At 42.1% G+C, this 12,635-nt stretch overlaps 2 protein-coding genes across 7 annotated transcripts in view; one reads left to right on the top strand and one right to left on the bottom strand.

The window, feature by feature from the left end:
• Positions 1-3,241: 3,241 nt before the first annotated feature.
• On the bottom strand, positions 3,242-10,012 carry suds3 (SDS3 homolog, SIN3A corepressor complex component). 3 transcript variants are annotated; one of them, XM_029163613.2, is made up of 12 exons: positions 9,806-10,012; positions 8,266-8,335; positions 8,093-8,148; positions 7,532-7,603; positions 6,754-6,773; positions 6,479-6,635; positions 6,206-6,301; positions 5,928-5,989; positions 5,808-5,829; positions 5,560-5,665; positions 4,673-4,757; positions 3,242-4,025 (listed from the first exon to the last, which is right to left on the bottom strand). In XM_029163613.2, exons 1-12 carry the CDS (start codon positions 9,915-9,917, stop codon positions 3,927-3,929), a joined length of 957 nt encoding a protein of 318 aa, XP_029019446.1. In that variant the 5' UTR covers positions 9,918-10,012; the 3' UTR covers positions 3,242-3,926. The 3 variants fall into 3 exon arrangements, with proteins under 3 accessions (XP_029019446.1, XP_029019448.1, XP_029019447.1); XM_029163615.3 differs by lacking the exon at positions 9,806-10,012 and adding an exon at positions 9,410-9,734; XM_029163614.3 differs by lacking the exon at positions 9,806-10,012 and adding an exon at positions 8,988-9,349.
• A 1,826-nt stretch (positions 10,013-11,838) lies between these two features.
• Positions 11,839-12,635, top strand: part of taok3a (TAO kinase 3a) — a 46,076-nt gene continuing 45,279 nt past the window's right edge. Inside the window, exon 1 of one of the 4 annotated variants that reach the window (XM_029161032.3) lies at positions 11,839-12,122. The gene's annotated coding sequence lies outside the window, so the exon portion shown is untranslated. Of the gene's footprint in view, positions 12,123-12,222; positions 12,395-12,444; positions 12,592-12,635 lie in introns of those variants that run through there. The other 3 variants (XM_029161027.3, XM_029161028.3, XM_029161029.3) reach the window with 3 other exon arrangements.

Consider the following 12,635-nt stretch of genomic DNA (forward strand, 5'->3'; position numbering starts at 1 on the left):
GAAGCCGAGATGGGCTTTTGTTCCAGGACCGTCATCGTCACGCACTTCCTTGAATTAGAGACTGTGAAAAGAAGGTTAATCAATATGAACCTAACAATAAGGTTAACACAGTTTACTCATGGTGCAAAAATACAAAAATCACACAACACTGTGATGTTCTGAGCTTGTTTCCTTCAGTTTCTCCACAAGCATTTGAAGTGAGGTCTTTAAAAGTCACAAAGAGACAATCCGAGGACAGCAGCCTCTCTGGCAAAGACTTAAAAGAATCTTTTGATGCACAAAGTTGTTATTTGAAATACAGAAGAGCTGCTTCAAAAGCTGTAACACTGGCGTCTGAAATGAATGATTTACTGCCTGGTGTTACGCCGCCTTAGTGTGCAGCATCAAAGGCCAAACAGAATAGTGCTGAGTGTCTCAACAGCCGACTTCATCACGAGCAGTAGCTTATTAACAGCGTTAATGTTTAAAATAATCAATGAAGCAAATGGCTCAGTGAGGCTGCGGCGCCGCTCCATCACCTGGGCTCACGTACCGAGGGTCCGGCAGGGAGCGCCCCTCTAAATGAATCCCTGCCTGAGCGTGATAAACTGGCAGCACGCGCACCAGCGCTCACCCCAGTGAGTCCCAGCAGCGCTGTGACGGCGCCACGTCCTCTCAGCCCAGCAGACGCACATCTCCCACTCGCGTTCCACCAGATAGCGCAGAGCGAGATGCAGCCTCCACCCGTAGCCACGCGGCCGAGCGCTAACACGCGCTGTAGCGAATGGCCAATTTAGGAGGAAGAGGATGAAAGAGGGGCTTCGGCGCTGGAACCGGAGCTGCTGCGGGATTCGTATTGATGCCCTGGGTGAGTTTCTATGCGCGCAGGCAATAACCACTAAAGGGGAGAAAATCTGCAGTGAGACTCACCAAGAAACCCAAAGCCCGACCTGAGCGCTGTAATGACTGCTCACACCAGGCCGGAGCTCTTCATTTGAGCGTCAGCAGGTATTTCACACACTCCGGTGAATCGACATGACGCCCAAGGGAACGACTGATTAATCACCAGAGCTCTATCCAAAGACTTCAACGCTCCTACGTGTTCTCCTGCCTGCTCAGCATATTGATTTAATACAGAAACAATGACCTGAGGTGAAGATGGCTTCAGATTCAAAGAGCAGGTGAAAGGCTGGAGAGCAGGTAGACGTGAGGGCAACGCGTCGAGAGCCTCGATTGCTGGCAACAACAGTGTGCTTCATTAAAGAGGAGGTTGTAGAAAGGTGTGATGGTCTCTGGTCCGGGTCATTGTGTCAGAAACGGAGCAATATGACACTAACGCACCACAAAAGATGCCTGATGCACAGTGTGTGCATCACATATTAAGGGAAGAGCTGGACAAGGCGCAGCAACAAAGGCAGCGTGGGCATTCATCAGCTCCTTTCATATCCTGACAGCCCATCGCATCTGATGGCGTCGGGACAACAAGCCTTTCCACAGGAGCGGAGCAGTAATTGCCCCCGTTGTCACACTGTGTCATTAAGTCAGGCAAAGTGAAACATGGCGTCCAGATAAAGCGCGGGGACACACAGGAAGAGACCCGCGCTGAATGCCAAACAACTGGGCTGTTTACCAAGTCCAGAGATCAGAGAGCAGATGAGTGGAGAGCACCAGTCACTCACAGGGACACGTGTTAATATGCCAAGTATCTGTGAACCTGTTCTGTGAAAAACACAGCAATTACTACAGCAGCGTTTCTTAATCATGTGCGCATTCAATAAACCATTTTAAAGCACGTGTCAATATCTTGTTTGCTTCTTTAAAGCAGCTTTATCAATATTTTGTTATTAACATTGGGGAACAGAAAAAGCATTTCCTGCAGCTTCACTGGCTTCGTTCTGTCGCCTGCACTTTCAGAAGCAAAAACACATTCATGCACCAACGTCTGCCTCACCCTTTGGGTGAACAATGTTAAGCTACAGCTTTACTAACCTTGTAGTGGGACACTCAACACCTGAACAGGCTTTCCAAATCCAACTGTAAGTATTACTGATACTTATCACTACCAATATCAATAATGTGTGAATATGGAAATTGTGGTGTTCTATGTCATGACTTTTATTAAGTTTTATAGTATAGTATGGGTATGGGTATTATAGTATGGGATATGTATAACAATGCACATGTGTATGTATATGATATGTACATGTTTGTATGAGTATGTGCACATACCTTAGCACTATTATTGGTATTAGTATTAATCTCCAAGGTAAACCACAGTACATCAGTTTAGTTATGAATGTGTTAGCCTAAGGTACATCCCTGCTTATTTATTATGCACCGATTGTTTACTTAACAGATTTGCTTGGTTTCAGCAGCTGGTTGCACAGCCAACACACACCCTAAAGCAGAAACTCAACCTGTCCACCAACACAGCAACATCACACACATTTTGGATTAGCTAAATAAAGCATTAAATAAACCATAAAGCAGGAAGAGTATATACAGCATATTCTATATATACTCCTCTTGTTAAAGCAAAGCTGTCCATCACAATATGGCATTCAGCGTAAGATATGCTGCTTGTTAATCTGCTGGACAGAACAAAAAAAAAAAAAAAAAAAAAGCAAAAACACTGTAAAGCACGTTCTACCCAAACAGCTGACGGGTTCACCACTAGCGGGTCAAGATAATGCAGTCGGTTCGAAAAGAGCTAACGCTGCTGTGGCTGATGAATCTACGTTAACATAGGAATTAGAACATTTGTAAAGGAATGTGCTCTGGCTCCAGGACTCCTCACGTCTCTGCAGAGATCTTAGCAGCCAGATGTTGGCGCATTTTGTTCATAAACACATCATGTCGCCCCCAAGACGAATCCTGTCCTATTCCAGCGGCAAAGAAGCACATCTGGATGAGGGATTAGTTTGCATCACAGACAAATCTAACGGGCTAAATGGACCCAACAAAGCTTGGAGGCTTTCAAGCACAGGTGGCCTCACCAAAACGCCACTGGAGGCGTCAGTAGTTTCCCTCAGGGAGAGTGAGTGAGTGAGCTCGTATCAAAAAGGTCGTACTCAAAATGAGACGAGACACAGGCTCATCCCTGAGATGGCAGCTCTTCAGAAAGGACCAATTAAGTTTAGACAAACCACCGTGAAGCGGCATCGATAGGATGCAGTAGCATGAGTTTACTATGATCCAGTACTAGTACGAGTACTAGTTTGTGGTTTATATTTTCACCTCCACACAAACAAACATCATCAGATTATGAAAAGGCAAAAATATTTTAATAAAATGGAAACAGTAACAACATAATGCTCCACATGCAAATACCGCTGAGTCACATCAGGGCATTCACACATCGAGTGATCACATAATCTGACAAAAATATTAACATGAAAAAGACGAAATACATTTTGTCCCAAATAAGAAACTAAATGTCAATAGGTTTTTTAACAAGCCATCAAAGAAAGTCGCCTCCAACTGTTGATGGAACATTTGCATGACGGTTTAATAATACTAGGTTTTCAATGCTTGTTTGTTGCACAACCTCATTGAGACATGACTTGACGCTTGAGGACTGTTTACCTGGCTAAAAAACAATAACTTAACCATGAAGTTAAGACTGCGAGGAAGAGAAATGATGTGTGTTGAGGGCTTCACACATAGTGACAAGCACTTTTAGATAACAGTCACATTGTACTGACATTTGGTTTAAACTGGAAAAAACAAACCAAATCTGATGAGATAATTTTTTCTATGACAGACAGAGTGCATGTGTTTGTGTAGCAGGGGGCCATGTGTATGAAGAGGAATAAAGGTCCACAGGTTCAATCCAACTGAGATGCACTGAATGGGGAAACCGGATGATGGAGAGGCTGAACGGGTGGATGGATTAATAGATGGATAAAGGAACAGATGGAGGTTGGAGGGAAGGGTAGGCAGATATTTCACGCGGCCGATCGTCGGCGAATGACAAACGCTCCCCTCTGCAGCTGCCCCAGGTAAATCCTCATCTTTGTACTGTCACTCGTCTTCCTCACCCAGATCTGAAAGACAGGAAATCTGTTAATGTGCAGTAATCATTTCAAAGAGACTGCGATTGTGTCATATTGATTGAAGTAGTAAATTAGCATATATTACTGGTGTAGCAATAGCTAAATGTGGGAAAATAAAACCCTCCACTGCCAACAATAAAAACCAGGGCTGGTTATAATCTGTCAAATCCTTACTGCCAAAACCCTGTGCTCTCTCTGACTGTTGATCCAAGTCAATTTGCTTTTATTAAACACGATTCTTCAGAAAATGGGTCACAAATGTTTAATTTTCAGTAATTTCCTACAACAGCTGTGCCCTGGATTTTACAGTTTACACTGCTCAAACAGGAGTTAACCATTTATTTATTTTCAGCACTGTATTAAAACAACAGTTGATGCTCTGACCAGTTGGAGTATGTGAAATTATGTCAAAAGAAACCGCAGCGTGAGATCACTGATGAAAAAAATATGTCTTTCAGTCAAACAGCAAGGTTCACTGACGTGTCTTGGTGTCATTTAGACAAGGGACACAGGAAAACACAAACCAATGACTAGAATTGGTGGACAATGGAGAAACACACAATTTAATCGGCTTCTTCATCGCATGAAGAATAAAAGGTTCGTATTATGACAAGAGGTGGATGTGAAGTAAAGTTCACCTCATTGGTCCCTACTGAGCTGATGACACAGCTAATCTTGGTGTTGTCCTTTGACTCCAGGTAGATGGCTTGGCTTTTATGATACCTGCCAGAATAAAGCACACAAACAGATACAAAACACACACACAGTGCATTAATTTAGCATTCATTGTGAGAAATAGGGGACAGCTTTGAGCACAGACAGGAAAGAGGTTTATTATACATCATTTTACCCAGCAGAATAAACTGCATTTCTCCTGAGGTGGCACTAAATAGATAATTGGACTGGAAAGTCAAAACAAATGTCTTTTTTCCATTTAATGGCTCCAAACTTTCAGAGGACAGAACCGAGCCAAGAGCAGAGACAGACGACCACAACGTTTGATCATTAGGGCTCAGTGAGGAAGGACCACACGCTTCCAGTGGTGGCGGACTCTTAGGAGACAACTAAATGAGACTTGGCTTTAAACTAGTGCATGTACTTCAAAGCTTCCTGCTCTGATCTTTCTATCCGTCTGTCAATATCAGAGCAGCTAACAAGACAGAATTCCATTATTTTTAAATGACTTTATGTTCTGACGCTTATCCAACGCAGAACTCTGCTCTCAAACAGGACGGCATCAGAGCTGGGTCTAATGAAGGACTTGTTATCTTTATATCTGCATCACAGCAAAATAAAGCACTAATGCAGCCATTTTCCCTCTATAGGCATTTAGATATTGGCTTCAAGAACCAGCACTCATTCAGTGGCTCCTAACCAATACCGTTCTACAGCCAAGACAAAAAGAGACTCCCTGGAATGTGAGAAGACCAACCCAACTGATGGCAATGTGGCCATCTAGTGGTGACACAAGGCGTATGAGAAGTGGCAGAGATGCTTGTTTTGGAGCAGGAAACATCAAGTTTACCATCTTTTGTCATAGTAAAGTTTGCCCTCCTCGATGCGAGCCTCGTAGCGCTGGGAGGGGGTCTCAATGGGGGCGGAGGGGACGTGCTCTGGTGACGAGGGAGACACTGAAAACATGACAGACCTGATCAGTCTCACTATGAAACTAAGTAATTTTAGTATAAAGCATAGTTTTGGAAATGTTAACATGATCCTTCCCAACACAACAAAAAATTCAAAGCGTATTTTACAAAAAGCTGGCTGACATACCTGGCCGCTTCGGTGATTTGAGCTGTAAAAATAAAAAAAATAAAAAATAGTTGGACATTTTGAAAAGGAATTAATCACAATTTTAAGCAAACATGTGGATATTATGTACAAGGAGCCTACCTTATTTAGTGTTCTTAGATCTTCCATTATCTGTTCGTCTGTTAACAAATAATTCAGCTGAGGTGAAGCTGAAGAGTTAAGGAAGAAATAAAATGTATGTGACAGTTAGCGCTGAACTCCCTTTTCCTAAACAATCCCATCTTCACTGGGAATCAAAATTACAGGCGACATATTAGCAAACACATTTATTGTACTACTAAACTATAGAACAGCAAACAATTTAACGGTGACATCCATCTGACTGTCTGTAGACAACACAACACCATTGTGAAGGATATCTGGTGCAGGTTTTCTCCGTTTGTCTGGTATCGGGACCGGATCATTGGGCCGCCGTCGCAGCTTTCGGGTCATGATGGGCTTCACTTCCATAGAATCTACAGATGAAAGAAACATAACAATCTGAACTATGACAATGTCACCCAAAGATTGAACTGAGAGTTCTACTTTAATCTGCCCAGTTCAGTATGCCGAGAGAAAAACTCCCTTCTACCCATTTCTCTTCCTTCTGCTGAGCAAGTTTCTAATTAATAATCCTGTTCGGTCTCCCTTACCACCTGTCAGCTCCATTGTTAACTTTTCGTTCTCTATCATCTTCTTCTTCTCCTCCAGCTCAGCAATTAGATTTTCTTTCAGTTCAACCTTTTTATCATCAAACTCCTTCACAGCTGCCTTCTTCTCCTTGATGTAGTTCCTCTCCACCTGTTCTGTCTACAGACAGAATGAAATAACGGTGAAACAAGGACTTTTTGAGTTGAAATACACAAACAATAAAAAAGGTCAAGTTCACACAAATGATCTTGGATAAACAATTTTTAAACATTCTCACCTCAAGTTGAAGAAATAGATCTGTAAAAGGACAAAAAGCATAACTGGTCATGTAGAACATACATCAGTTAAAGATTGTTATACTGATACAATATGTGACACTGGACAACTACTGTCCTCCAGTGGGAGTGTGCTGGGTCATTGCTGTGCATGTGGTAACTTTTATTCCAATAGATTCTTTTATTACATGAAAATCTGGCACAATAGCAAATAGGGGCAAAGGTCAAGATTGACAAATGTCAAATGGGAAAAATGGACAAGAGCTGGGTTACAGATGGGTTAAGAGCTTCGAGAGATTTTCAATTACCTGCGTGTTGTGCCGTTCTAATCAGAACAAGAAGCACATGAAAATATTCAAGGGTCAAGACAACAGTCAAACATGAGTGCTGCGTTCATTATAGGAAAAGAAAAGATCCTTCTGACACTCCACCGTTACTCAAGGCTAAAGGTTGATTTATTTGTTTATGTCGCTGCCAGTTTAAACCACTAAAAGGCTTCCTCCATATTCACCGGGACTGCAGCGTCTTGCCAACGGTGTGTCACAGCTAAAAAGTTCAGGCAGATATTGTCTCCAGAACATTTTTTATTTTTAATATTTTTATATCGTAAAACTTGCTATGGGTTTTTTTTCCTCTAAATTTTTGCTGGTTCAATTTTCCCACTTGTCCAAACAAACCAAACTGCAGCACAAACACAAACATTTGAATATCTGCTCCAAACATGTTAGACCGCTCTTTGTTGCTTCTGATGCAACCATTGTCACTAACTGCTCGACTTGCCTGCATTTCGGAGCCTCTCCTTGTACTGCTGGTCTAGCTTTTTCATTCTCTTCTGATACTCCTGCAGCGTACCTGAAAATAACAAATGGTTGAATGGCTGTTGAATCTAGTGTGAGAGCAAGACTAGTCCAGAGTGAAATTTCCAGTATGAGCTGCCTCATTAAAATCTATAAATTATTAAGTATTTGTAAACAAGTCAGTGGTAAAATGTTGCATCTACAAATTTAACTCTGAGCACCAAACCACAGTCTAGACTAGATTACACTGAGCAACAACAGCTCTCGGGCAGCTAATGGTGCTACCCTGTCCCAGGACAGCCCCGTCAGCAGTTCCAAACACTTTGTATCATTAAACAAGAGTCTTAAATAATTAAAATAAGCTGTTCACAGAGCGGGGAAGTTTATAATATGCTAAACATATGACTTCAGCTTGATTCTGTTTTAGAAACAATAACTAAAATCTCCAATGACAATAAGCCTTGTGCAAATAAATAGCACAAGATAAAAAGAGTAATTCATATTTGGAAAGGCCTTCAGTCACAAAGAAAGACCAAATTATTACCTTCTTGTAACTGCTGCAGCTGCCTTTTCAGAGAAGCCAGTTTGTCTTGGTACATCCTGCAGTGGAATGAAGCTTAATTGATTATTTTCCTTTTTGTGTGTACAACAAACCTTCAGATTCCTAATATTTTATTACAATTAAAACAGCTGATACATCGTTGGCAAAAAACGTACTGCTCTTTGATTTCCACATAGTCATCCTCATCGTGCTTGGCAAGGTCTGTTTCACTGGCATCCTCTGTGTCTGGAAATAGACGTGACAGGAGAAAAAATAAACTTAACTTACATAGTTTCAGATTAAACGTACTCAGAATGTCATTGTCTAACATAAGGAAAAGCCAATTAAGCTGACTACACAGACAGGACATCTGTGCTATGCGTGGCACTAGAAAGTACCGACTAACAGCCTGATTGGATCAGTCCGACAAACTGCTCCTCCGGACCTGTCGATTTAATCAAATGCCCCTAAAACGAACAGTGCACGTGAAATTGTTACTTTTAGTGTCAAGCATTTGCCGCATGATGATATTATTCAGAAACGATCGCCGGCCAACTTAGTTTCGCTGGCAGTGCAACGGCAACGCAGACGCATCAAACCGAGGCTAGCACGATGACGGCAAACTTGGGAGCCAAGTTTCTGGGTACCGGTTAAAGCTACTTTGGGTCAGATGGCGTTAACCTCAACCCTCCGACACAAATGAAGGGCAAGGCCCAGTCATATTAAGCTGACACAGCAGCTTTCATTTTCGGTTAGCAGTAATGTGCTAGCTCAGGTTAGCCCAGTCGGCTGTTTAAAAAGTAACCCGAATCTAGCTCACGTAGTTAGGCAAACCCCGTCAGCATATGCTTAATAGAAAAATCAAGTAACGGTGCTCGATCCCAGAAAACTGACAAACCTCGTAATGTTGTCATTGCCTCGTCCCTCGTTCTCTTTGACTGCAGCCCGTCCTGTCTCACTGAATTGTGCAAAAAGGGCAGTGCAGTGGACACAGCACGCAGGGGTTTGCCTGTCTGCCGACCCGTCAACGCTCTGAGCTAACGTTACGTAGCCAGTTGGCTAATTAACGCCATGAATGCGATTTGGCTTTCATGTGATAACACTGTGAATGCAGCTCAGCTAAATCTGGCCTGTCTCATAACCTAAATTAAAACTACAGTCGTATTTTGCTTTTAAATGTTTTGAACAATGATACTATTTAGATACCGTATCATGATATAGTGTGCTTTTAGCAGATGGGTGCCTGACATGTAACGTTAGCATTGAACAGCTAGCTAGTTAGCATGTAAACAAACCAGACTTCATTTGTTTTGTTCTCACCATCACTGAACTTTTTGTTGATGCACGGGATTTGTCTGACTTTCGTCCCTAGCTTCTGATCTTTATTGCCTTAGCAGGTGCTTGCCTGGCAGTAGGACGCTAGCTAGCGTGTCGTGTAGCTCCAACTAGCTAACTAATTGCGTTTGGCTGAAGTTGCCATTAGGCTAATGTTACTGCACTGAGCACAGGCATACACATTTTGACAAGAAGTGCAAAAGCAAACGACCAATTTAACGATAAATATGTTGTTATTTCATCGTCATTTGTTCCTAAAATAAATACTGCGCTCACAATCTGACTGAATTTTATGATTATTATCGTATTTCCGTTTCTTTCCCAACAAGTAGACAGAGCCCAACGGTCAATGAGCCTTTTGGTGTATTCGTTTAAGGTTACCTTCTTCCGAATCTCTTCCTCGAAAACTCCGATCATCGTCGTCATCTACGCTGTCGAGTTCTTCTTCATCATTGTAATAATCCACCATCGGTGATAGCAATGTTGAAGCCATTTGTTCAATAGAAAATGTAAACAAACACAAAATAAACAATCGATTGTGTTTTGCAGCTTACTTGGAACAGCGCCTACAACTGACAGGACCTCCACTTATCAGGCTGTTTGGCAATACGCCTGTACAAAATATCCGCACTAATAAAATAGGGTACGAACAATAATATGTGTAAACAAAGCGTAGCAAAGGGATAAGGCGTGTTTTTTTAAGGTAAACAATATCACCTACCAAAAAAATATTTGCATTCAAATGTAGTGCACAATTTGAGGCAGGCATATTTTTGGGTCGTTTGAGTTGCGGGAGCGCTGTGTTTTGGCTCCTTTTTGGCTTTCGATGCTCTCTGTGTAGTTTTCTCCACACAGGTAGAAATGCGTTGACATTGGTAAATAATAAGTATTCCTTGCACTTGTCATTTCTCGAATTTAACCGTGTTCATATCCGATATATATATACCCGAATATGTTTTTGTCTAGTTTTCATTAAAATGTCTTTTGAGGTCTCTATATTTACGGTTTTCATTTTGCCTTTTTACCATCAGCTAAACAAAGCCTGTGCACATACTGTATAGCTTCCACATAACAATTAGAAGTTCTGCAAACAACAGTATTTACTGCATATCTAGAAGAATAGATGGGAATAGAGAAGCCATTACGCTGCATTCTTCCCACATCCCCAGCAAATAAGCTAGTGCCTCAAGATAAAGTCATGCAGCATGTGATGATGTAACATGTTATCAGTTTTATAAAAATATTAACGTTGTATTAAATACAGCATTTGGGACTAGGACACCATAGAGTAAGTAATTAGAATACATGAAAAATGACAATTCATGACAATTTATTAGTTTTATCATTTTCAGATATGAGTGTTTAATGGTTATGTTAAAAAAAACAGAGTCAGCTATTATAGACCAAGCAGTCCGATTACAGTGTGTAGGCCACAATGGACAACATCAAACATATACTGAGCACTTTCATTATTTACTGATTTCACTTCACACAAAGACTTTCCCTGCCTATTCAAAATCAACCTGTGTAACGAGGATCATAATGGCATTGTTACTACAAAGCTTATGCACAGCAGCTCCCCCCGGCCTAATGGATAAAACACTGGTCAGCTAAACTAGGGATTAGGGTTGTAAACCCTGTCTGCGTTCTAGCAGAGGTTTGCTGTTACTGTTTACTGATGTTTGACGACAAAGATGCTCCACTGCTGAATATTTTTGCAGGTGATAATTCTACTTACTACATGTTTATTTCTGAGCTCAAAGAGGAGTTGTCGTGCATTATATTTAGAGGTGGTTCTGAAGTTTTGACCTCCTCCTCACTTTCTGGGAACTTTCTTTTAAACATCATTCCACACTACACACTTTAGGAATGAAAAGTCAATGCTTGCAAAATTAATAATTTTAAATGAAAAAATGATTTATGGGTATTTTATAAGAATCTATATTGTATGTTTTTTGAAGCCAGTAGGGTCTAAATTCTTACATTTGTCATCTCAAGTGTCTTGAGACGACCTTTGTTAAGATGCTATATAAATAAACTGAATTGCAATGGATGTTTTTGAACTGAAAATGTTTATTATTAAAACTCGAAAAAAGCCACGATGAAGGAAAAGCAAATATACATAATATGCACTCCACAAGCTAAATGCATTATTAACAAGCCAAACGAACGATTGCAAATATGGCTATGCAATAACGACAGCAGGTGGCAGCATTGCACTGGAAGTATTAAGAAGCGCTGGATTCCCAACATTGAAGTTGCAACAGAATCGGGATGACTCAGTTCATACATCTTTAATGAAGTGCAAAGAATATGTTTAGGTTTAATGATGACGTTTAAACGAGCATTTCCTAAGCCGAACAGCGTCACTACACTTTGACTTGTACAATCTACGCTGTCTTTGCTTACATTAGCCTCTGGTAAACCGTCTGAGCGAAGCATCAAATGTGGTTTTCCTGCCGTACTTTTAACAGTCAGCCTGTCGTGCGCGTATCCTGCTCCGCGCGACACAACTTTTATTTCCGCTCGTCTGTCAAGCTGTCAAACGCGAGCGAGGGGTTGTGCTCGTGCTGCTCCGTCATTCAGGAAGTCCAAAGCAACTGACAGCACTTCGCAAAGTCACACCGACGTCTCCAGACTCGGACTAAATGCGGCTGAAGTGCGTGCGCTTCTCAACCAGGACGCATTTTAACACAAGGTGAGACGCTTTTCCGTGTTGTTGTGTTGTTCTTACTGCCCCCCTCCCTCCCCCCGTTTAACGGCTAACAGCTCGTGCCGTAGCCTCGCGCTCGCAAACTGAAATGACACTTCCTCTTGTCATAACGGCTAAGCTATTGTGGCTAACTGTCAAAGCCATAAAAGTGGATGTGAACGACTTGGCGGCGCTTGTTTGTTGCACCTGAAGTTGGAAATAACCGCCGACGTCTGCTTTCGACGTCCGCCGTTCGACCGCCGCTCTACTCCGGGCTGGTGAGTGCGGAGACGAGCGGCGGCTCGCCGGCTTAGATTAAGTGCGTAGGTTTGCCTTTAAACGGGTTGGAGCCAAATGTGCACGTTTGTTGTGCGATGTGTGTGCGCACCTGCTAACAAACGTCTACGCCGGGGGGCATAATCACGCTACGAGCGGACGGGGAGGACGCTTCGCCGCTTGGTTTGCCCCTCGGGGGGTGAGTACGCCGAGCAATGGATGACAGGTTGTAAGTGTGCGTGC

Source organism: Betta splendens, chromosome 9, assembly GCF_900634795.4.
Source record: "Betta splendens chromosome 9, fBetSpl5.4, whole genome shotgun sequence".
In the NCBI taxonomy this organism is placed as follows: Eukaryota; Metazoa; Chordata; class Actinopteri; order Anabantiformes; family Osphronemidae; genus Betta; species Betta splendens.